General features: G+C 57.4%; 1 protein-coding gene and 1 long non-coding RNA gene across 2 annotated transcripts; one reads left to right on the top strand and one right to left on the bottom strand.

The window, feature by feature from the left end:
• The first annotated feature begins 1,292 nt into the window (after window positions 1-1,292).
• Window positions 1,293-14,445, top strand: GPR157 (G protein-coupled receptor 157). Its single transcript, XM_004596127.2, has 4 exons — window positions 1,293-1,744; window positions 10,980-11,193; window positions 13,727-13,927; window positions 14,164-14,445. The coding sequence occupies exons 1-4, from the start codon at window positions 1,362-1,364 to the stop codon at window positions 14,377-14,379; spliced, it is 1,014 nt and encodes a 337-aa protein (XP_004596184.2). The 5' UTR covers window positions 1,293-1,361; the 3' UTR covers window positions 14,380-14,445.
• Window positions 5,283-11,265, bottom strand: LOC131479546 (uncharacterized). The gene is made up of 3 exons (XR_009244957.1): window positions 11,164-11,265; window positions 10,950-11,076; window positions 5,283-5,508 (listed from the first exon to the last, which is right to left on the bottom strand). It is a non-coding gene; the product is annotated as an uncharacterized LOC131479546 (long non-coding RNA).
• Window positions 14,446-24,186: the final 9,741 nt, after the last annotated feature.

The following is a 24,186-nucleotide window of genomic DNA, read 5'->3' as shown; positions in this document are numbered from 1 at the left end:
GTGGTCCTGGCAAAGACAACACAGAGTTTCTGGAGCGAGGTTAGGCAATGGCTTCTTAGAAGTGCCAGCAAAGCACAAACAGCCACAGGCACAAACGCGGCTCAGCTGGACATCTAACACCTCTGCTCACCACCGGGAAGCAGAGACTGCGCAGAACGGATTCAAGTGCGTAATATACATCCAACGTGGACAACTCTACCAGAAGACAAACCAACCCGAGCGAGCAGAAGCTTCCGCAAGAGGACGCTGCCCTTCCAGCCAGCGCAGGAGCCCGCCCCCCAGTTAGAGGAAGCGAATCAAGCCCACAGTGAGGTACCACTGGCACCTGCTGGGCTGGCCGTCATCGCAGAGAGCAAGTGCCGGTGGGACTTTCCTGTGTGTCTGGTGGCCTTGTAGAGTGTCACTTTGGGGAACAACTCTGCTATGTTCACGAGGCTAAACACACCTGATCACCTCTCAGGTCTTTTCCTAGGGAAATGCGTTAGAGAATTGAAACTACATGTCCACACAAACACGTCTAACCAAATTTCCACAGCAACATTCGCAGAGCAGCCAAAAAATTGGGAGGTTAGCCACCCAAACGTGCCTCAGCTGAAAAACGAACAAGCAAAATGTGGCATATTCACACAGAGAAGCATGGCTTGGCCACATAAAGCGCTGAGGCTGAACCTGCAAGATGCGGCAAGGGGAAGGCACATTGGAAACGCAGTAGCTAATCATTCCAACCGGGGTGGTGGTGGGGAATGCTAGGAACAGACCGCGGACACAGACGGTCGAGGAGCAGAGCCCAGCACTATGAGAAAGAACAGGGCTGGGCTGCGGGTGTGGCAGCGAAGGGGCGAAGGCAGCAGCGCAGTAACATAGTTTAAACAACGGTTGTACAGACCTGTGAACATGCTCAACACCACTGGCCAGTACTATTTCCTGTACAAGTTCTTGAGGTTTTCAAACAAGAAAAAGGAGATGTTTAAGCAACCGCCTGCTCCTTGCCAGGATGAAGGGCGTCCCCAAACCCGCATCCAAAACACACCACGCACCCACCAGCTGACCAAATGCGAGGAAAACCACGTTAGCCCTTGAAAGCGCCGAGCCTCCCCCCCGCCCCCCAGGGACGGGCTGTGCCAGACACCTGGCACGCACAGAGGGCGCGCGGGATGCAGGACTGGCGTGGGGGCCCTGGGAGCAGGGGCGTGGCCGGGAGGCCTGGGGGTGGGACCCGGGGCGGGGTCAGGGGCGAGGCCCCCGGGCTCCGTCCGGCCGCCGGCCAGGGTCGGGACGGGACGCGAACCGCGGGCGCCTTGGTGCCCAGAAGCCGGCGGGCGGCCGGCAGGTCCGCGCGGTGCGCCTCCCCGGCCCCGGCCATGCCGCCGCCCGCGCCGCCCACCGTGCTGGTGCCGTCGGAGCGCGTCGTGGTGCTGCTGTCGTGCGCGCTCTCGGCGCTGGGCTCGGGCCTGCTGGTGGCCACGCACGCGCTGTGGCCGGACCTGCGCAGCCGCGCGCGGCGCCTGCTGCTCTTTCTGTCGCTGGCCGACCTGCTGTCGGCCGTCTCCTACTTCTACGGGGTGCTGCAGAACTTCGCGGGCCCCTCGTGGGACTGCGTGCTTCAGGGCGCGCTCTCCACCTTCGCCAACACCAGCTCCTTCTTCTGGACCGTGGCCGTCGCCCTCTACCTCTACCTCAGCATCGTGCACGGCGCGCACGCATCCCGGCCCGACCACCTGTTTTGGACCTTCCACGTCGTCAGGTGGGTGGCCGGCTCTCCCTCGCCCCCTAGCCCGAGCGCGGCCAGCACAGGGGCCGGTCCCGGGGCGCCTGGGCGCGCAGCGCCATGCACGGTGGGAGCGAGGCGCTTTCTCGGAGCCTGGCCCTGGTGGCTTGGAAGGATCCCAGAGGACGCTAGGGAGCCGTGTGCGCCACCGGCACAGGGGCTGTGGCGTCTCCGCGGCCGCGTGCCGCTCTGTGTCGGGTGGGAGTGGGGTCCGTCGCAGGGCTGGGCACATCTGGGCCCAGGGTAGCCCGCTGCCCGCTGCCTCATTCCGGGGCTTGAAGGCGGCCCCGAGTCCCATGCACAGCCCAGGACAGGCATCGCTGGGATGGTTTCTTCTCCCTCCTCCAAACGCTGCCCTAAGGAGAGGCCCTTTCTATTAAAAACTCGCCCGCCTCGTCAGCACTTGCTAGCGACAGGTCACCTGGTGTCACAACGAGCTGGGGAGAGTCACTTGACTCCGGCTCCGGTGGCTGCTGGACGGAGCCCAGCTGGTCCCTGAGCCATGAATCGCTTCTCAGCTGTTCAAGGCCCGGATGCCAGGGACCCCGGGAGGAGGGGCTGCCGGGCTCCTGCGGGCCCAGCCTCGCCTGCCGGCTGTCTGTGTCAGACCCCTGGGGCAGCCTGGCGGAGCACCTGAGCAGGAGCCAGGCCTGGACCTTTCTTTGCAAGAACCTTTTCTCTTTCCCTCTTTCTTTGAAAATTGTTGGACACAGCTGAAAATGAGGAATGGGATCAGGTGCAGCTGGTACACCTGATTTCCTCAGCCAGCCGGAGCCGGGAGTGAGGGAGGGACCCTGGAATGCCAGCCGAGACTTCCTTCTGGGGAGGTCTCTGTGTCCACTTCTGGCCCTGGCAGAGCAGCAGAGTGTTCCCGTGGCTGCTTTCTGGAAGAGTCAGACAGTCACCCGCAACCCAGCGAGAAGGAGTATGTGGTGGCTTAGGGAGAAGTCGACACTGGGACTTCACCGGCCCAAGGCAGTCGGTGGACTGCATCGCAGCGGTGCACCTGCTGCCCAGGTGCTCCTGGCCAGTGCTGCCCTTGACCTTTCAGGGGACCCTCCCGTGTGCTCGCTTGTTGTCGCTGGCTCGTGTGGATGTGAGCATCCTGAGTTTCCGAGGCTGTTTCAGGTTGCTTGGTCACACCTGCCACACTTTGCAGGCAGTGTCTTAGGTGAGGCCCGCACGCCAGGCTGCTGTTTCTATTCCTTGCAGAGTTTTCAGGAACTGATTGAAAAAGAAAGCACAGATTTCCTGAAAAAATGAACCAAGGACATGTTCAGACGAAATCATGAGAGCAGCTCACAGGGATATGTGGAAAATGAGTTTGCCATGTTCCTACTCCGAAACTGTAATAACCCCTGGTTCTATTTTCTCACTAACTTGCAAGGAAAACACAGGGCAGACTCCTCCTACAAGCATGCTGCTGGGAAGCGGTGTGTTCCTGCGCGGGGCTGGCATGCGTCGGAAGGGCGGGATTCCACGTTTGCCCCGGTCGTCCTGTGTTCCAGTCCCAGGATCCACATGGATCTGTGCGTACCACGGGATTTGTGAGGCGCTGGTGGCATGGTGAGAGTGCCCAGTGGTCCGAGAACCGTGGCTTGGGGACTGCGCTGTGGCAGATGGGCTGGCCTGCTAAGACACCCAAGTCCCACAAAATGACACGGTCGGATCTTCGTTTTTGTCTGCTAATCTCCATTTTTCTGAAGAAGTACCAGTGACATAAAAGGGACCATGATGTGGGGGCCAGCGTTGTGATGCACGTTAGGCTGTCACTTGGAGTTGCTATTCAAGTTCTGGCTACCCTGCTTCTGATCCAGTTTCCTGTTAACACACAGGGGAAACCAGCAGGTGACAGTCCATGTGGGAGACGGGGTAGAGTCCTGGCTCCCGGCCTCAGCCCAGCCCAGCCCAGCCCAGCCCCCAGCTGCGGTGGCCATTTAAGGAGTGAGTCAATAGATTGAAGTGCTCTGTCATTATGCCTTGTCAACATAAAAACAAATCTCCTTCTTAGATTTTGTTCATTTGCAGAAGAGAGAGGGAGAGATCTTCCACCTGCTGGTTCACTCCCCAAACGGGCCACAATGGCCAGGGTTACCAGACTAAAAGCCCAGAGATAGAGTGTCATGGGAGTCTCCCCGTGGCGGCAGGGGCCCAAGCACCGGCCCATCATCTGCTGCTTTTCTGGCCGTGAGCAGGGAGCCGGATCACAAATATAGTGGCTGGGACTCGAACCAGCACTCTGATATACTCTGGGATGCAGGTACCTTAAGAAGCAGCTTCACTCACTGGGCCACCACACCTGCTCCAAATCGTATTTGTAAAATAGAATAAATGTGAAATGAGAAAAGCCACTTCTAAAATGGATGGCAGCTGCTGGAAGGCAGGATCACATGGGATTCCGACGTGTGCAAGGACCACTAGGCTACCGCACCGGATCCAGCTTTAATTTTTTATACACATATGTATTATTTGTTTGTTTGAAAGGCAGAGTTGGAGAGAGAGTTTCCATCTGTTGGTTCACTTCTTACACCTAACCCTAATCCTAATCGCAACTGTAACCCTCACCCTCACCCACAGTGGCTGCAGCTGGGCCAGGTTCAAGCTAGGAGCCATGAGCTTCCTGGGCGTCTCCCACAGGGATGACAGGGCTCAAAGCACTTGGGCCATCCTGTACTGTCTTCCGAGGCCCATTAGCAGGGAGCTGGATCGGAACTGAAGCAGCCAAGACTCCAACCATGCTCGTATGGGATTTCAGCACTGGTGGTAGCGACTTCACTCTCTGCGCCAGAATTCCAACCCCGTTTTTAAAACTTGAGATACTGTTTTAATGGTCACTTATTTCCAGCCTACCCAATTTCCCACATGCCGAGGTTTCACCACATGAGCCTTGTCCCTTCCAGTTGTCCTGTCTAGGGCTGTGTTTCGGAGCACTTCCCGCGGGCACCTGCTGCCCCGGGATGGGCAGACTTTGTGTAGATTTCGTCCACTGCCCTCCAGCGCCCCTGGTAGCAAGGGCAGAGGGCAGCCTCCCTGCTGAGCTGTCTGCCAGCCTGGAGCGTCCTCACATCTTTCTTGGTGCATGGCAGCACCTCTCTGAGGGCTTCAGGGCTGTCTCCTGGTGGAAGGCTCACTTGGGGTCTGTCTGGTGCGTCCTCCTGCGTGGTTTCGGTTCCCCGCCTCTGCCAGGGCAGGTGCCCTTTGACTGGCATCCCTGACAGGTTCTATTCCTGGAGATGGCGACCATGGCAGCTGGGCCAGGCCTGCTGGGGGCTTCTCCGATTGATTGTGGCTGGAAGAGGATTTGATGGGAGACATTCGAGCGCTAGAATGTCCTTAATCCCTCAACTTTTACCATTGATCCTGACAGTATTTGGAAACAAGATTTTTTTGTTATTGTTGCCTTTTTTAAAAAAGGATGTAATTTCATTGGAAAAGCACATTTACAGAGAGGAGAGACAGAAAGGTCTTCCATCTGTTGTTTCACTGCCCAAGTGGTTGCAACTGCTGCAGCTGAGCTGATCCACAGCCAGGAGCCAGGAGCTTCTTCCAGGTCTCCCACATGGGTGCAGGGTCCCAAAGTTTTGGGTCATCCCCTACTGCTTTCTCAGGTTATAAGCAGGGAGCTGGATTGAAAGTGGAGCAGCCAGGACATGAACTGATGCCCATATGGGATGCCAGCACTTGACGGTGGAGGATTTGCCAGCTGAGTCTCCAAGCCATCATATTGGCTCTATTGTTGCCTTTTAAGGCAAAAATAAAAAGAGTTTGTTTGCTTATTTATTGAGGGAGAGAGAGAGAGAGAGTGAGCTCCTGTTTTGCTGGTTTTCTCCACAACTGCCTGCCGTGGCCAGGGCTGGGCTAGGTGGTCTTTTACAGGTTGTGGGAAATGTTTGGCCTTCCAAGGGAAGCCCCTCTCTAAGGCTTACTGCCACATCTTGAATGCCAAGGCAGGCTGCAGTGCCCCGCCCACGCTCAGCCCTGTGTGGAAATACACCTGTGACTGTATATTTACAACACCCACCTAGGGGAGGGACCCGAAACCATCCCACACAATGGCCTGCTCACCTACCTTCCCACAGGAGTGGGAGCCCTGCCTCCTCCCACAGTGGAGGCCCCTGGGGGAAGCCAGAACAGGGTCAGCGGGATGGGGAGGGGCCCCTGTCCTGGCGTGTGAGCGTGCATTGGGTGTGGGCGTGGCTCATCTTGCCAGGTTGGAAATGTGGGTCCTGGCTGAGCTGACTGCCAGCAAGCTGCGGGTGTAAGTCCACTCGGGAGCAGGGGAGAGGAGGCAGTGACTCATTTGAAAACATAGCCCCTCCACCCTCCGGCGCTGGCCTGGGGGCTGCGGCACCCCAAGTACACCCTAAACACTGTTCTGCAGGGCATGGGAAGTCCCAGTGTAGTGGAAGGGGAATGGTGGGCCCGAAAGGTTTGACCGTGGGCCACCCTGGAGGTCCCTGCCGCTGTGGGTTCAGAGCCGCCTCCAGGGCTCATGTTGAAATGTTGAAATGTCCTTGCTGAAGTAACAGAATGAACAGGGATTGGCTCACGGTCCCTCCGACTTCCTGAGTGGTCAGCGCCATGATCAGAGTGGACTGATACGGTCCCTGGTCTTCCCCTCTTTCCCTGCACCTGCTCCTTGCCACCTCATGCTCCGGGCGACCCTCACCCTGTGCCAGAACCACGAGCTTCGTAAACCTGTATTTGCAAATGTAATGTGTGCTTAAAGCTGCAGGACATGGGCCAAGCAGATGGTCTGCATGTGGGGAAGAGACCCGAGAGCCTTGTGGATGGCATGTCAGTCAGTGTTCCCCCAAATAGCGACTCGACACCCCCCAAGTTGTCAGAGGTCTCTGTTGAGTGCAGGTGTGTTGTGGGAAGTCCACACTAGGGCCAGGCCCCAGCAGCAAGGACCTGTGAGGGCAGAGCCTGCCCCGGAACCTGCATGGACAGAGGCAGCCAGGATAGAAAGCAGCTCTGCTGATGTAGGTTGGAAAGTACCTCCCCACGGCCCCTCATCCGGGTTTTCTGTGGCCTCGAGTGACCTGGCCAGTGGCCGGCTTCTGCCTGGTCCTAGCTCTCTGCTACAGGAGCTGGACAATGCGTGTCCATTATTCAGGGGAAAATCCTCTAGCAGGCAGCCTCTTAGCAGGCGTCCAGCAGAACTGCCTGAGAACTTAACAAATGGACACATTGTGGCCCCAGGGTTCCCTCCCAGAACTGGCTTGGAGTTAGGTCAGCATTGGAGGCTCCCACAGGCCACAGAAAGGGAAAGACCCCTTTGTTTCTCCCCCAACAGGTGATGCACAGGTTTGGGGGGAGGCAGGAGTGGGAGTGGCAGGTGCCTGGTGCAGCAGTTAGGCCACTGCCTGGGACACCTTGGGCCTCGGTCATAGTGCCTGCCCCCCACCCAGCTTCCTGCTGACGTGACCCTGGGGGGCAGCAGTGATAAATTCCCCGTGTGGGAGTCCCAGGTTGGGGTATGTGGGCTTCTGTTTCAGACTTGCCCAGCCCTGGCTGTTTGGGGCATCTGGGGAGTGGACCAAAGGATGAAAGATCTCTTGGATCTGTCTTTGAAATCAATCAGTCATTAAAACAAGAAACAAGGAAGTACGATGCCGACCCTAGGCCAGCGCCACATCTGTGTGGCTTGGGACTTGTTCTCAGCCGCCCTCCCCTGAGCTGGCGGGCGGGCTCCCCGGCCGGCTCCTCCAGTCTGGGCGTGGCAAGCACACCAAGGTTTTCATTCCTTAGCTCAGGGAACAGGGCTGGAGCCGGAGGAGCGGCTGTTGCCGTGGCTGGTGGCTTGCACAACACGGGTTTATTGCCCCACCGGCCTGGGGGGTTCAAGGTCCAAGCTGGAGTGTGGGTGGGATGGGTCCTGATGAGGGCTCCTCCCCGGCCTGCCGGCAGCCCTCTGCCCATGGCCTCCCCAACCGTGGGTCTGTATCCTCATCTCCTTTCCCTCTCCTGGTATTAGGTCCTCGCTGACAACCTGGCCTTAATTGAATTACCTCTTTAAAACAAACAAAAAAGATATGTTTATTTGAAAGTGAGGGTTACAGAGAGAGTGAGACAGAAAGCTGTTCCATCCTCTGCTTCCAGATGCCTGCAGCGGCTGCAGAGCCAGGAGCTGGAAGCTTCGACCGGGTCTCCCCTGTGTGGGTGCTGTGGCCCAAGAACTTGCTGCCTCTCAACAGGCAGGCCGTCATGAAGCTAGGTTGGAAGTGGAGCAGGAACTGCATCCCAAGAAGTTTTCCCAGGCACATTAGCCGGGAGCTGAACTGAAGTGGAGCTGCCAAACATGAATCAATATTCCTATGGGATGTGGCTCCTCGGGAGGCAGCTTTAGATGCGGGGCCACAACAAGACACAAACAGGCACATTCTGAGGCTCTGAGGGGGAGGACTTCAGTAGGCCTGACTCAGCCCACAGCCGTTTCCCGAGGCAGGATGTGGCCGAGAGGTCTGGCCTCAATCCCCAGGCAGACAAGCTGGAGCCCAGGGACCAGCGCCCGCTGTGTGTGCTGAGTTGGCTGTGCACGTGGCTTCCAGGCGCCCTCTCTGAGCAGACCCCGCGTCTGGAGAGGGCGAGACCTTGTCTTCCTGTCCCAGCGTCCCTGCACGGAAGCTGCCCGCTCAGCCTGGAGTCAGAGGATTGCCCTTCCTGTGGCCGGCTGAGCCGGCTCCACCTGATGGGACACTCGAAATACAGACAACTCGAGGCCCACTTCCCTTCCTCACGCCCCAGGAGACTGTTAGCATGGGGGTGACAGAGGCGGTGCACACACCCAGGCAGGCAGCATGACGCACTGGCTGCTCAGGCCACCGTGCCTGGGCGTCAGACCCCTCGGGCAGTCATGAACCCACCCCTGGACTTCTGTTCTGACTGTCCTTCTTGGCTGGTGGCACACATTCCTAGGAAGGAAGCCCCCCGGCCAGACACAGCTGAGTTGATTCAATAGAGAAACACCAGTCGCCCCCTTGTCCCCCTTGCCCCGGGCCACCTGTGAGGTCCCCCGTGGCCCTCTGCCCCGTGGTGTCCTGGAGTCACACTCGATAGCCTGAGAGAAGAGGATTTTGTGAGCTGAATGTTACAGTAGCCAGTCTATAAAATTAAATCATGGGGTGGCTGGGTATTGTGGGCACCACAGGGTAAGCCGCCACCTGCGATGCCGGCATCCTGTGTAGGCACAGGTTTCTGTCCCGGCTGCTCCACTTACCACCTAGTTCTCTGCTGACGCACCTGGGAAGGGAGCCGATGACGGCCCAAGAACCTGAACCTCTGCTCCCCACGAGGGAGGCCTCTCCATTGGCAGTGAGCTCCGGGCTCCGGGTCCCGGCTTTGGCCAGAACCAGACCAGCCCTTGAGGCCATTTGGAAAGTGAACCCATGAATGAAAGGTGACAGATCTGTGTTTTTCAAATTCAATAAATTAGATGACCAATCATTGCTGACTGTGCAGAGTGGAGGCCGGTCGGCCTTGCCCGTAACGTGAGGAGGTGAGTGTTGTCAGGGCCGCTCTCCCGAGAGCAGGCAGCAGGTGTGGATGTTTGGCAATAAAACTTGATTTGGGAGCCCAGTGCGGTAGCCTAGCAGCTGAAGTCCTCACCTTGCATGTGCCAGGATCCCATATGGGCTCCTGTTCTAATCCTGATGGCCCCACTTCCCATCTAGCTCCCTGCTTGTGACCTGGGAAAGCAGTCGAGGACGGCTTAAAACCTTGGGATCCTGCACCCACGTGGGAGACTTGGAAGAAGTTCCTGGCTCCCGGCTTCGGATCGGCTCAGCTTTGGCCGTTGCGGCCACTTGGGGAGTGAATCAGCGGATGGAAGATATTTCTCTGTCTCTCCTCCTCTCTATATAGCTAACTTTGCAATAAAAATAAAATAAATCTTTTTTTGTAATGAATCTTCTTTTTTTAATTATTATTTATTTTTATTACAAAGTCAGATATACAGAGAGGAGGAGAGACAGAGAGGAAGATCTTCGGTCCGATGATTCACTCCCCAAGTGACCGCTATGGCCGGTGCACACCAATCCGAAGCCGGGAACCAGGAACCTCTTCCAGGTCTCCCACGTGGGTGCAGGGTCCCAGTGCTTTGGGCCGTCCTTGACTGCTTTCCCAGGCCACAAGCAGGGAGCTGGATGGGAAGTGGGGCTGCCGGGATTAGAACCGGTGCCCATATGGGATCCTGGTGTGTTCAAGGCAAGGACTTTAGCTGCTAGGCCACTGCACCAGGCCCTGGAGTACTTTAACTTTTAAAAACAATTTATTTGAGAGACAGAGACCTTCTGTGCCCTGGTTCATTCCCCAAGATGCCCACAGCAGCTGGGCTGGGTGAGGCCGAAGCCAGGAGCCCAGAGCTCCAAGCTAGTCTCCTGAGCTGGCGACGGGCACCAGGTCCTTGAGCCACTGCCTGCCTGCGCTGCTGGTTGTGACTCGCGGCCAGCTGCCTGGCCCCAGCTGACCAGTCTGGCCCAGCCTGCTCTGTGGGCTCATTACTGCTGTCCTCCTACTCTATTCCCACCAATGCCCCGGCACCCCCTCTGCCCACCTCCAGGCGGCTTCCAGACCCAGTTTGACTGCTGTAATTTGTGTCCAAGTTCAGACAGCCACACCCGATCGATCACACCCACACTCCTGACCCTTTCGAAAGCCTCTCCGTCATTGCCTTCTCCCTGGCTATTTCCCAACACCTGCTCGGCGCTGGGCACGCCCTAGCAAGGCCAAGGAAATGTATCACTTGGTAAGCGCCAAGCTGCCAACCCTAAGTCGGCAAGCTCGGGCCCTGGGTTCTGCATATCCCAGATGTCCTATAGACACCCTTGGGCTAGCAGGTGCTAACCAGGACTTCCAGCTTTGCAGAGCAGGGGGTGCATGGGGCTGAGGCCCCGCCTGCCTGCAGCTCCCCAGCTAGGCCCAGCAGGTGCAAGGAGTGTGGGGGCTTGAAGGCATGTGAGTGACGGACACAGGGCCATGTGTGTGGAGCCAGCCCTCACCATGCTGCACATTTAGCACTGTCCGCAGGAAGCTGGGAAATTGTAGCAGACATTCAGGCTCAGGGAGACATCTGCCCTTCCTTTTGTCTCCAGCACGTGCCGTCAGATCGCGGAGGCCGACTGTCCACCTTGCCCAAAGAGCCTGGGGCCGCAGACAGGCCTAGGGGCTGCAGCCTCACCTCGGTGCCTCCTTGCCTTTCATTCTTCAGCTGGGGGGTCCCGCTGGCCATCACCGTGGCGGCTGTGACGCTGAAGAAGATCGGCTACGATGCCTCTGACGTGTCCGTGGGCTGGTGCTGGATCGACCTGCAGGCCGAGGACCGCGTGCTGTGGATGCTGCTGACGGGGAAGCTGTGGGAGATGCTGGCCTATGTGACGCTGCCTCTGCTGTACCTCTTGGTCAGGAAGCACATCAGCAGGGCGGTAGGTGCCTGCGTGCCACCCCGAAGGCACGGGATGTGGCTCTGGGGACAGATCCCGTGATGGACCGGGAAGTGCCCAGTGGCCAGGAGGCCCAGTCCTCCTTGGGTAGGCTCAGCACAGGGCCAACCCGGGTTCTCAGACACAGCCCTGCACTGCCCCCATGTGGGCACTTGGGGAACTTTGCAAAAACGCAAGATTGCATCCTAGTGGGAAGTGGCCTTGGGAAAGGGTGGGGGACACTCGGCTTCCCGGAACCCACGTAGTTCATCCCTGGCCATCAGAATCACGTCATCAACCATCGGCTTGCAAGGAATTCAGAGGTCAGTAGGCTGGGTTTTCCTGACAACTCGGCCCGTAGTTATTCATTTACTGTTGCCTGCAGTTCGCACTGACTCTGCGGGTGAGGAGCACGGCTTCCTCAAACCACAGACCAGGGCTGACCTACCCTTGTCTGTGTGCTTGCAGTTTCACTGAGTGGCCACTAGCGGGAAAGCACCACACAGTTGTGTGGTTTGTGGCCATGGCTCAGGACAGTGACTGTGATCCCCAGTGTCCAGGAGGGGAGTGCTGCAGCCAGGGGCCAGGCAGGGAGAGGGCTTCCCAGGGACCGCCCTGGGTGCAGGCTACTCAGCCAGTGCTGGTACCCCGCAGGGATTCCAAGGGACCGCCCGGGTGCAAGCTGGTCCCCAAAATCCACGCATCCCCATCCAGCAGGATATCTCCCACTGAGGGCGCTCCTTGCAGCTCTCCACATGGTGGGACCCTGAGTGCACCTGCCCTCCTCCTGTGGTTCAAGTCTAGCCTTTGCCCTGATGTACTTAACTAGTTCTCCCCTGCCCCGCAGCCCTCTGCCAGCCCAGCAGTGCCCTTGCTGGAGCCGGCAGCACTTTACCAGCCAGGCTGACTGGCCTTGTGGGTACTCAGGCCTGTTCGTCGGTATCCTGCTATGCAGCCTGGAGGGCTCTGGGCTCCCTGCTGCATGCCCCGGGAGCCTCCCAGGCTCTGCCCTCTGGAGATGCCCTTAGGTGTGTGTCTGTCTGCTTCTTGCCCTCTGTGATGCCAGGGCAGGGCAGTGGTGGTCCACACTTGCACACAACCATGCATCCTCCTCGAGGGTCGGGTTGGTGTTTGCAGAAGCAAGGTAGTAACAGCAGGCGTGGAGGTGGGAGTACACACGCTGCTCCCTGCCTCCTGTGGGGATTGGGGGCTAGGAGCCAGGAGCTGAAGAGGAGCAGCCCAGGCCAGTGGCACAGCCCCCCTGAGCCCCCAGGCCGAGGCAGGGCACACTGGGGGGAGGGAAGCAGGTGCCCAGGCCTGCGGCTCTCTTTCCTTCTCTCACTCTTGTCATTCTGCCTTTCAAGGACAGATGAGAGCTAAGCAAAGCAGACAAATCCAGGACAGGCTGTGAGACCAGGACAGTGTGCTGGTTCAGAGCCAGGAGCCAGGAGCTTCTTCCAGGTTTCCCCCGTGGGTGCAGAGGCCCAAAGACTTGGGCCATCCTCTGCTGTTTTCCCAGGCCACAAGCAGGGAGCTGGATGGGAAATGGAGCCGTTGGGACATGAACCGGCACCCACTTTGGAGAATTGGCCTGCTAGCCACTGCATCAGGCACAGGAGGGTGACTTTTTTTAAAATTTTTTTTTTTAAAGATTTATTTACTTTTATTACAAAGTCAGATATACAGAGAGGAGGAGAGACAGAGAGGAAGATCTTCGGTCCGATGATTCACTCCCCAAGTGACTGCTACGGCCGGTGCTGTGCCGATCTGAAGCCAGGAACCAGGAACCTCTTCCAGGTCTCCCACGTGGGTGCAGGGTCCCAGTGCTCTGGGCCATCCTCGACTGCTTTCCCAGGCCACATGCAGGGAGCTGGATGGGAAGTGGAGCAGCCGGGATTAGAACCGGTGCCCATATGGGATCCCGGTGTGTTCAAGGCAAGGACTTTAGCTGCTATGCCACGCCGCCGGGCCCAGGAGGGTGACTTTTGAGCAGAGATTTGTTGGGGGTGACAGTGAGGCCCACAGATGGGTGAGGAAGAGTATTGGTGTGGGTGCGGTGTACCTGGCATGCCTGGAAACAGAGGGCACGGGATGGGGGCAGTGAGGTCAGAGCGAGGAAAGACAAGGAAGGGTACCACGATGGGGCGACCGCTGGGTTCTGAGCACAGGGCTTGGCCGATCTGCTCAAGCCACCAAGGGCCCTGGGCTGAGACTGGACGGCACCGGGGGAGGGGGCGGGGAGGAGCGTGGCAGCCAGCAAGGCCCGCTCCTAGAATCGTGGAGCCGATGCTTGGGCAGGGGCTGGCGGGGGCCGTGGGCAGAGAGGACTGTTGAGCAGGTGTGTCCCGGGAGACCTGCCTGCCCGGAGATGCGAGGTGAGCAGCGGGGCGAAGGGGGGTTTCCTACACACCCTCGCCCGAGATGCCCTGTGGGATGTGTGGTGTGGGCAGTGGAGCCACGAGGTCCCAGCTGGGTGGGCGTGGGCGGGCGTGGCAGAGGGCGCTCCCGGCTCACGCCCCTGCCCGTGCCCCCGCAGCGAGCCGCGCTCTCGGAGTACCGGCCGCTCCTGTGTGACGCGCACCAGCTGCAGCGGCGCTCCTCCTCCTCCGCGGCCGACCTCAAGCTGGTGCTCATCCCGCTCATCTTCATCTGCCTGCGCGTCTGGAGCACCGTGCGCTTCGTGCTGACCCTGTGCGGCTCCCCGGCCGTGCGCATGCCCGTGCTGGTCGTCCTGCACGTAGGTCCCCTCCCTGCCCTCCACACACCCACCAGGGGTGCCCGCGGACAGAGAGAATGCACAAGTCCTGGGCCCAGGGCTGGGCCAGGCTGCTCAGTTCTGGGGTCTGTCCAGGGCTCTTCTGCGGCCCAGACCGCCTCGGAGGTGGGCGCAGAAGCCGCGGGTTCTGTCTGCATCAGCTCCCAGCCACCCCAACTGGCGTGCCTGGTTCAGGCCTCTTTTCTCCTCCCCCGCAGGGCATCGGCAACACCTTCCAGGGAGGCGCCAACTGCATTATGTTCGTCCTCTGCACCCGTGCCATCCGCTCGCGGCTCATCTCCTGCTGCTGCTTCTGCTGCTCCTCGGAGCCGGCCGCCCAGAGCCTAAGCGCCACCCCGGGGTCGCCTGCACCCTCCAAGATGGGAGGCTCCCAGGCGCCCACACGGACCACGAGGGAGCTTCCCAGCCCCTGAGCTGGTGTTCTGGCTGCTGTGAGCATGGGGACAGGCGGTTCTGTGCGCCTGTGTCTGCCGCAGGGTGTAGGGAGCAGGTGTCGGCTGCTCCCAGAGCCCTCATTATAAAGCTCTCACATGCCCCCACTCTGGGCACAGCCGCCAACTCAGCTCGTTCTACCTCCAGACTCAGGCGGTACTCCCCCTCACAGCTGTTTCTCTGCAGCTTCATCTGCAGGCGGCATGGGATTCCGAGCAGCTTGTCCAATGTGGGCCCAGCCGGTGTGGATGTAGGACTGCGGCGCTGGATGTCCTATGGCCACTAGGAGGCGGTGTTTACCCCGTGAGGGGATGCCCCTCGCTGAGACCTCACAGCACCTGTCCTGCCCAGTGTGGTGTTCCCAGTCCCTGCGGAGCCCCGCTGCTGAGCCGGCGGCTCTGGCCAGGCTGCAGGTTCCCCTGGCCGCCCACGGGCAGCGGCTCCCGTCTGTGGGTGGCCAGCCAGTGGTGTAGGTTGTGTGTCTGTTCCCAGGTCACACCTCTGCCACTCAGAACACAGCTCCAGCCTGCAGGGCTGGGGCGAGGGCCAGAAGAGGTGGCAGTGGGGGAAGCTCTCCCTCTCTCCTGAGGGCAGGCGTTTTGGGGTGAGTGGAGTGGGAACTTGCCTTCTGCACCTCCCAGAGCATTTGCGAGCGCGACAGGAGGGCAGGCAGTCAGTGATCCGAGCCTGGGCTTCTCTCGGAAGGTGAAGGTGTTGGGATTTAGCCTGTTGGGTGACCGGCCGGGCTCAGTGGCGGGGGCCCTGCAGTCATGAGCTTCATCACAAGGATTTAAGGTAAGCACCTGTGCTCAGAAGAGAATTGCTCTGTTAAGTCTGGAAGCCACCAGCACAGAAGGGGAGGCGGAAGTTCCCTTGGGAAGCCGAGTTCAGCAAGTGCACCCCGCCCTGGAATGGCCCCCGAGCCTCATCACGGGTCCGAATCAGGCAGTTCCTGTCTTTCTCTCAAGAATAATATCTGAATGAGGAAAAGGAATTATTGCTTATTTTTTAAAGATCGGTTAATTTGTTTGAAAGGTGGAATGACACGAGAGAGAGTTCCCACCTTTGGTTTCATTCCCTGAATGCTGGCAAAAGCTGGGTTGGGGCCAGGCTGCAGCCAGGAGCCAGGAGCTGCATCTGGGTCCCCCATGTGGGTGGCAGGGGCCATCACATGCTGCCTGCAGGTGCACCAGCCAGGAACTGGATTGGAAGTGGAGGAGCTGTAACTGTCTCAGACACTGATATGGGTGGTGAAGTGTCCACCTCAGTGTCCACCCCAGGACAGGGATTTAGAGGACTGAGCCCCCCCCAAAAAAGAGCATGCATGATTTCCTTTGCAAACAAACTCCGTTTTGGAAGTCAGCAAGTGGCGGGGATGTCAACTTAGAGTTCGGAGAGTGCCCTGGGCTGTGCTAGGGAGAGCTCCGACCCAGCTCCCTGCTCCTCGCCTGGGGAAGCAGCAGCTGGTATCCCAGGTGCTTGGGCCCCTGCCACCCACCTAGGTTACTGGATAGAGCTCCTGGCTTGTGGCTGCAGCTCGGCCCACCAGCAGCTGCTGCGGCCACTTGGGGGCTGAATCAGTGGATGGAAAATCATTACATCTCTCATTCCCTCCCTCACCTCTCTTTGCCTTTCAAGCAGATGAAATATATATATATATTATATACTGTTAGGCTAGCCTGCCCGGCAGGGGCTGCCAACACCCTCTCGGCTGCAGGGACAGCACGTGACGGGAGGCCCCAGCCAGTTTCCCATTGGTAGAAGCTCACGTCCATTCTCAGTCTGCCTGTGTGATGCCCCGGGCTGTGCCATCTGCCTGTATGAAATCCTCCGAAAAGTCATGCTTCCGGCGCTGTGTCTCAGCTTCCTCTGCCGTCACCCCCACCCACCCTGCTGGCCAGCTCCACTGCAGGACGATGACATCCGCCGACCCAGCCTACCCGCCTGGACGGGCGGGGTCCAGAAGCCAAGGACCACACCACGTTGAGGTCCAGGGGCTGCTGCATCGTCCCCTAGAGGACCACGCTGTGCAGGTGTGGCCGTGTTCACACAGCTGTCGCTGCTCTGGGCCTTGATCTGTTGCCTTCCCACTCATCTCACTGTGACCTCAGCCCTGGCAGGTGTGCCGGGCCTGGACCCCAGCACAGCCAAGGCCTCTCTGTCATCTTTTGCACATTTTGACCCTTGACCTTGACGTCGGGCTCCAGAGCCACTCTCGGCCTCTTGGTACTTGTCAAATGACTTTGATTTGTGTGGACTGTTTTATGTTCAGGCAAAGGTGGCTTGGGTCCAGGCTGAAGGTGCAATAGCTCTACGTGTGTATCAAGAAAAAAACCTTGTTTACAAACCTGCTGCCGTGGCAACCAAGGAGTAAGTGCCTGTGCCGGCGAATCTGTATGGACTGTGGAGGCGCACGATTCTCACGATGTTAAATTAAATAAATTATTCTTCTTCTGTGTGTTTGGCCAGCTGACTGCCTGCTGGTGAGTGGCAGAGCGGGTGAGGTGCCCCGGGCCGTGGCTGTGGCTCTAGAACCAAGAGCCAAGGAGACTTTGCCTTTTTCTGTGGGCAGACACTGCAGGCAGCTTCTCTGTTCCAGTTTGTCCTCAGGTGTGGGGGAAGGGAGGCACTGGAACGCAGATTCCTGGGCTCTCTGCAGGCTTCCTGGCGAGCTGCTCCTGGGACTGGCTGGTCCCCAAGTTTTCATCTTTGTTTTATAGCAAGACAGCGCTCATTCCCAAATGCTCCCAGTGGTGAGGGGGAGGCTGGGGTCTAAGCTGGGCGCTCTCCCCTGCGGGTGGCAGGGATGCAGCCACTTGAGCTGTCACTGGGGCTGTGTTAACCGGGAGCGGAATGAGGGCTGGAGCTCGGTGCTCCGCCAGGGAACGCAGGCATCTCAGCCACTGGCCCAGCGGCTGTTCTCATGGTTTCATTTCTTTTTCTTTTTTAATCTATTTATTTTTATTTTATTTATTTTTTTTTTTTAAGATTTTATTCATTTCATTACAGCCAGATATACAGAGAGGAGGAGAGACAGAGAGGAAGATCTTCCGTCCGATGATTCACTCCCCAAGTGAGCCGCAACGGGCCGGTGCGCGCCGATCCGAAGCCGGGAACCAGGAACCTCTTCCGGGTCTCCCACGCGGGTGCAGAGTCCCAATGCATTGGGCCGTCCTCGACTGCCTTCCCAGGCCACAAGCAGGGAGCTGGATGGGAAGTGGAGCCGCCGGGATCAGAACCGGCGCCCATATGGGATCCCGGGGCTTTCAAGGCGAGGACTTTAGCTGCTAGGCCACGCCGCCGGGCCCTATTTATTTTTATTGGAAAAGTAGATTTACAGAGAAGAAGGACAGAAAGATCCATTCGCTGGTTCACTCACCAAATAGCTGCAATGGCCAGAGCTGAGCTAATCCGAAGCCAAGAGCCAGGCACTTCTTACGGGTCTCCCACACAGGTGCAGGGTCCCAAGGCTTTGGGCTGTCCCTGACTGCTTTCCCAGGCCACAAGCAGGGAGCTGGATGGGAAGCAGAGCAGCCGGGATATGAACCAGGGATCACATGGGATCCTGGCTTGTGCAATGTGAGGATTCAGACCCTGAGCCATTGCGCCAGGCCCCTCATGGATTCTTGAACTGCTTCAAGATCTTGGTTGGGCACTTGGCTTTCAAACTTTGTTTTTCTACCTTCTGGATTTTTTTTTTTAATTAATTTATTTGTAAAACAGGGTAGCAGAGAGAGAAAATGAGTTTCTTTTTGCTGGTTCACTTGCCAAATGCTTGAGACCAACACTAGAATCCTAGAACTCCGTTCACATCTCCGACGCGGGTGGCAAGGGCGCAGGTACCTGGAACATCATGAGCAGGACGCGGGGTGTGAGGACTCTGCACTCGGACGCAGGACACAGGTGTCCCATGTGGCTGTACCACGCATGGCCCTAAACTCTGCTCGATCCATTTCCCACACTTTTGTTCAGTAGTCGCCTAGCTTCTCCATGTGGATGGAGCCCCTCTCCCCTGCCCCCTGCCCCTCCTCACCTCTCCCCACCCATGTGTCTCCTTCCCTCACTCCCTCCCTGCTCTGCCCGCCAGCTGTGAAGTGCCGTCCCCCTCTGCCTGCCCTGCCTGGGAAGGTTCTATGCTCCATCAAGGAGACAGTCCAAGCCCTCGGGCGTGGCATCCCATGTCAGCTTTGACCTGGCTGTCCTCTGTAGTGTCCACTCCAGCCCACCTACCCATCCACCCTGTCCACCCAGCAGCAAGCCTGGGAGCTTTTTCCCACTTTTTGGCCAACTTTCCTTTCCTGCCTGGGCCTGCAATCACTTCCCGCACCCCAGCCTTCGGAGCAGATCCCTGAGATACCATCCTCTGCTGTCAGCAGTCACTGCACTGGCCCTGGACCACCCGGGCCTTCGGAGCGGACCCCGGAGATACCACCCTCTCCTGTCAGCATTCGCTGCACTGGCCCTGGACCACCCGGGCCTTCGGAGCGGACCCGGGAGATACCACCCTCTCCTGTCAGCATTCGCTGCACTGGCCCTGGACCACCCGGGCCTTTGGAGCAGACCCGGGAGGTGGGAGAAAAGGGGTTTTACAGGCCAATGTGTCCTGTGGCCAATCTCCCCGACTGGGGTTCCTCCAAGATCTGTTACCATTCCTGAGCGCCCCACCAGGCATCAGATAAGAAATGGTCTAGGTGTCCGATAGGAATCTTAGATAACAGCAGCAGTTAGTTGAATGACCTTGTTTACCTACTGGAGCCTCGGATGACTTCAGGATCACCTGAAGGCCAAGATGGCAGTGACACCCAAGATGACTATGGTCACATCCACTGGGTCCCCCGCGCTCTGTGAGGAGGGGCCTGAGCATGTGTGGTAGGGTCAGGGCATTGCTGGCAGCCAGCACCCACTGCTGCCCATGCACTCAGCACGTGCCAGATCAGGTGAGGCCACCTGCTGGGGAGAGGAATTGGGCTCTCACAGGGGGCTGGTGGGGAGGGGGTGATGCTGGGACACTTACTGGTATTTTGAACATAGAAATGTGGCTTTCCGTGTGCTCAGGCATGGACAGGAGGTCGGATAGCGGCCGAGGCATGGCAAGCAGGGGTAATGGAAAGCCCAGGGTGGACACTGTCACCTCCTGTCTTCTCCTGAAGTGGACCAGAAGGACACCTGCGGTGGTGACCAGGGAGGTGACATTGCCAGGTGGCATGCAGTCATCACTCTAAGGGGCTGTTCCCACCCTCCAAGGAAGGAAGAACCCCTTGTTCACCACAGCGGGATCTGAGACCTCTGGAGCCCTCAGGGGCGCTATTGTATACAAGAAACATCCAAAAGTTGGTGGAAATGGGTATTAAAGATAAGATTAGGGGTTGGTGTTTTGGCCTAGCAGGTTAAGCTGTAACGCCAGCTTCCCATATGAGCACTGATTCAAGTTCTAGCCACCTCACTTCCCATCCAGTTTCTTGATAATGCACCTGGGAAAGCAGCGGAAGATGGCTCAAGAACGTGGGCTCCTGCACGCACGTCTGTGAGCAGGCCTCCATGAGCCCATGTCTGTGAGCCCGTCCCTGTGAGCCCACATCCATGAGCCCACATCTGTGAGCAGGCCTCCGTGAGCCCATGTCTGTGAGCCCGTCCCTGTGAGCCCACATCCATGAGCCCACATCCGTAAGTGGGCCTCCGTGAGCCCATGTCTGTGAGCCCGTCCCTGTGAGCCCACACCCATGAGCCCACATCCGTAAGTGGGCCTCCGTGAGCCCATGTCTGTGAGCCTGTCCCTGTGAGCCCACATCCACCGTGAGCCCATGTCTGTGAGCCCGTCCCTGTGAGCCCACATCCATGAGCCCACATCTGTGAGCAGGCCTCCGTGAGTCCGGCATACCCAGAGTATTGGAGGAAAAGCCTAGTGTCTGGCGTGAACTTTTTTTGAGACCCAGTGGAATTTATTTGGTTGTCTTCAACCTTATTTCTGCCTGACTCAGCCATAGAAGTAGGTGCCAACAGGGCAGGCAGCCGTTGGCTCCTGGCCCTTCTCTTGGGCCTCCGTTGTTCTCTTGGCCCCAAGTTGAGCCTATTCTGCAGCCTCTTCCCTACGCTTCCTCCTACGCCATTTCAACAGAGCAGTGCGCTGGAGTCGGCGTTGGAGGTCACGTGGGTCCTGAGCACAGGGTCCCAGGCCCCTCACCTTCCTGTTTAAGATGACATACAGGTGGGGCTTGGCAGTGTGGCCTAGTGGCTAAGGTCCTCACCTTGATCCCATTTGGCCGCTGGTTCTAATCCCGGCAGCTCCACTTCCTCTCTGTCTCTCCTCCTCTCAGTATATCTGACTTTGTAATAAAAATAAAATAAATATTTAAAAAAAAAAAAAAGATGACATACAGGTGGCTGTCCTCTTCAGAGATCCTGCAGGCTCTCCCAGGACACAGCGGATGAGGTGCCGTGGCACCATGCCAGTGCGTCCACAGACATCGCTCTCCTCTCCTGGCTTGATGATAACCAAGTTGAGAACACTCAATGTGGTGTCGACCATGCAGCCCTGGACAGGCTGGCGCTCTCTTCCTGCAGTTTTCTGTGGCCCGTGACGGGAATGCCCCTTTGCAGCAGTAGGTGGACCTGGCCATGGGTCAGGACACCTTGCTTCACCAGGAACCTCGTTTGTCCTCTCCTCCACTGACCAGGCTGCATACCCCTGCCAGGCTTCCCCCAGAGTGTCAGCAGCCTCTTCTGTGGCCATGCTACGCGTCTCACCAAGAGTCTGAAGTTCATGTCAGTTGTCCACGTCAGTGACCTTCTGGCAGTCCTGTCACTGAGAACGGGCACGGTTTCATTTTGAAGCAGCTGATCATCTCCAAGGCATCTCAGAAAAGAAACCCCAATTTTTAATGTTTTACGGTTTTTATTTATGTAAAAGGAACAGTGGAGACAGAATCTGCCGTCTTCTGGTTCGCTCCCTCAACGCCTGCAACAGCCAGGGCTGGACCAAGCTGTGGAATTCAGTACTCAACCTGGGCCTCTCACACGACTGCTGCCTCCCAGGATGCACACAGCAGAAACCCAGGATTGGAATCGGGGGCGGGACACCAACCCGGGCTCTCTAGGAAGGAGACCTGGGGAGATCCCGTGGCTCCCATGGCTCCCGGCTTGATTGCTGCCTCCAGTTTCCTGCTGATGGAGACCCTGAGAGGCAGCAACAGCAGCCCCGGTCATTAGGTCCCGCCATTCACAGATCTGGACTGTGTTCCTGTCCGCCTGCTTTGGCCTCGGTTCCCTCCTGGCCAGGGCTGCTGTTTGTGTGAATGGGCGTGCCCTCTCACTGGTTCCCTTTCTGTCTCTCAAAAATTGTAAACGTTGTTTCAACAAGCATTGGTGAGGACTGGAAAAAAATCGCAACCCTGTGCATAACTGGTAAGAATGTAAACTGGTGTCAAAAGCAGTGAGGTGATTCCTTTAAAAGTTGAAAGTGGAGTTGAATCATGTGATCCAGCAATCCCACGCCTGGGGGAACTGGAGGTAAGGTCTCCCTGAGCTGGTAGCATGCTTAGACGCAGGCGGCCTCTCTACACCTACCAAAAGGTGAGAGGCAGCCAGAGTGTTCTGGATAATGGATGGGCAAACCGTGCGGTCTGTATGCACGTCAGGTGTTATGCAGCCTTACCAAGGAAACCACGGCACACATCCAATATGGAGGAGCCCTGAGGTCACCCCACTGTGTGTCTTATCAAAGACCTGTGAAGACAAAGTCTGTGTGATTTGAGTGTCAGCCACTTAGCCTGGTGGCTGCTGAGTGCTGGGACAGGGAGAGATGCCCAATGTGTTTAAAAAACAAATCAGGCCTGGTGCGGCAGCCTAGTAGCCAAAGTCCTCACCTTGCATCTGCCAGGATCCCATAGGGGTGGCCAGGTCATGTCCCAGCTGCTCCACTTTCGATCCAGCACTCCCTGCTTGTGGCCTGGGAAAGCAGTATGGGACAGCCCAAGGCCTTGGGACCCTGCACCCATGTGGGAGACCCAGAAGAGCTCCTGGCTCTTGGCTTTGGATCAGCTCAGCTCTGGCCACTGTGGCTACTTGGGGAGTGAACCAGCAGATGGAAGATCTCTGTGTCTCTCCTTCTCTCTGTAAATCTGCCTTTCCAATAAAAGTAAATAAGCCTGAAAGAAGGAAGGAAGGAAGGAAGGAAGGAAGGAAGGAAGGAAGGAAGGAAGGAAGGAAGGAGAGAGAGAGATAAAGAAAGAAAGAAAGAAAGAAAGAAAGAAAGAAAGAAAGAAAGAAAGAAAGAAAGAAAAGAAAGAAAGAAAGAAAGAAAGAAAGAAAGAAAGAAAGAAAGAAAGAAAGAAAGAAAAAGAAAGAACGAATCCGCACAGGGAGAGCGTCTTCCCAGGGTGAGTCAGTAGCCAACAGAGGTCCCCTGGGTCCCTGAGCAAACTCGCCACACCCTTGCTTTCATGCCTGTGTTCCATGGAACCCCAGGAACACGCCCGCCCCATGTGCCAGCCCTGGCAGGTGAGGGCAAATTCTAATCTCGGCAAGAAGACATGGGACCCTGGTCACGTCTCGTTAATACCCTGGGTGTGTCAGAGCATGGTCGGCCTCACAGCTCCGGAGACACCTGCCAATGGGCTGGCAGGAGCAGCAGTGTCAGCACACGGTGTTGTAACTCAGGTGGGCGCGTGCCCCCCCCCCCCCCCGTTCTCCACCTGCATGGCAGACTTGGGCTCTGATGGCCAGGCACCAGCCCGAATGGGGTATGGTTGCTGCTAGCGGGCACAGGGAGAGAGGGGTCTGATGTTAACCCTGCTCCCTTTTACCAAGCAGGAATCCTGCCATGCAGCCAGGGACACAGCTGGAGAGGAGGGGAGCCTAATGACTCCTTCCTTATCTAGACCTGGGCAGGAGGTGACCCAGAGTGGCTTCCTGCCTCTGCTTCAGCAGGCCGTACCAAATCCCACCCTGGCAGCAACCTTGTCTTGCGCCCTCAAGGGCATTTCTGCTACCAAGTGTTACTATCCATGTTCCTCAAGAACAGGGCACTGTGCCATATTCCCCCTAAAAGTAACAAGGCCTGTTACATGTGGCACAGAGCCCACCAGATCCCAATTCTCAGTCCCAGCAGGGGAACTCTCACTTATTCAGCCTGCAAATTAGAGAACTGAGATGATATTATGCTAGGAAATTCCTAACACATCAAGATGACATAATTAGTCCTTTTATAATTTCTCTTTCCCAGAGGAAAGTTAGATCAAGAGCAACAGATGAAGTTAAAGGAAGACAACGAAGAACGAGCTTGTTTTCCATCTAGTAGTGGTAGGGGGAAGGGAGTTGCTTTGCTTTGATCAGAGGATAACATTGTCCCAGACCAGGAGAGATGATTTATTCCTAGTTACTCACCATTTTTAAAGGCTAAAGGTGTTAGTTATTCTAGTGATTTCAGGATCAGACAGCATACAAATAGAAACAAATTAAATTGGGGAATGGTGAACCACCTAGGCTGGAGAACAGGGAAGGCTGACCAAGGAGGCCCAAAGGAAGCCTCATTCATCAGAGTCCAAGTCACTGTCCCCAGCATTGGAGTGGAACTCCTCACTGTCCTCCTCGTCCTCTGAGAGGTGGACCTGGCTTAGCACACTCGGCCCAGAGCACTGCTCTTCCTCCTCCTCCTCGTCTTCCTCCTCTGATACCTCATACCCACCGATGCTGCTGAAGCTTGTGTCTTGGGTGTTCGACTTGGGGTCAGGCTCCTCATAGCTCCCATAACTGATGTTGCTATCCTCCAAACCATGGGAAGCCTCCCCACC

This window comes from Ochotona princeps, chromosome 2, assembly GCF_030435755.1.
Source record: "Ochotona princeps isolate mOchPri1 chromosome 2, mOchPri1.hap1, whole genome shotgun sequence".
NCBI lineage: Eukaryota > Metazoa > Chordata > Mammalia > Lagomorpha > Ochotonidae > Ochotona > Ochotona princeps.
This window is presented reverse-complemented; position numbering and strand designations above follow the sequence as displayed.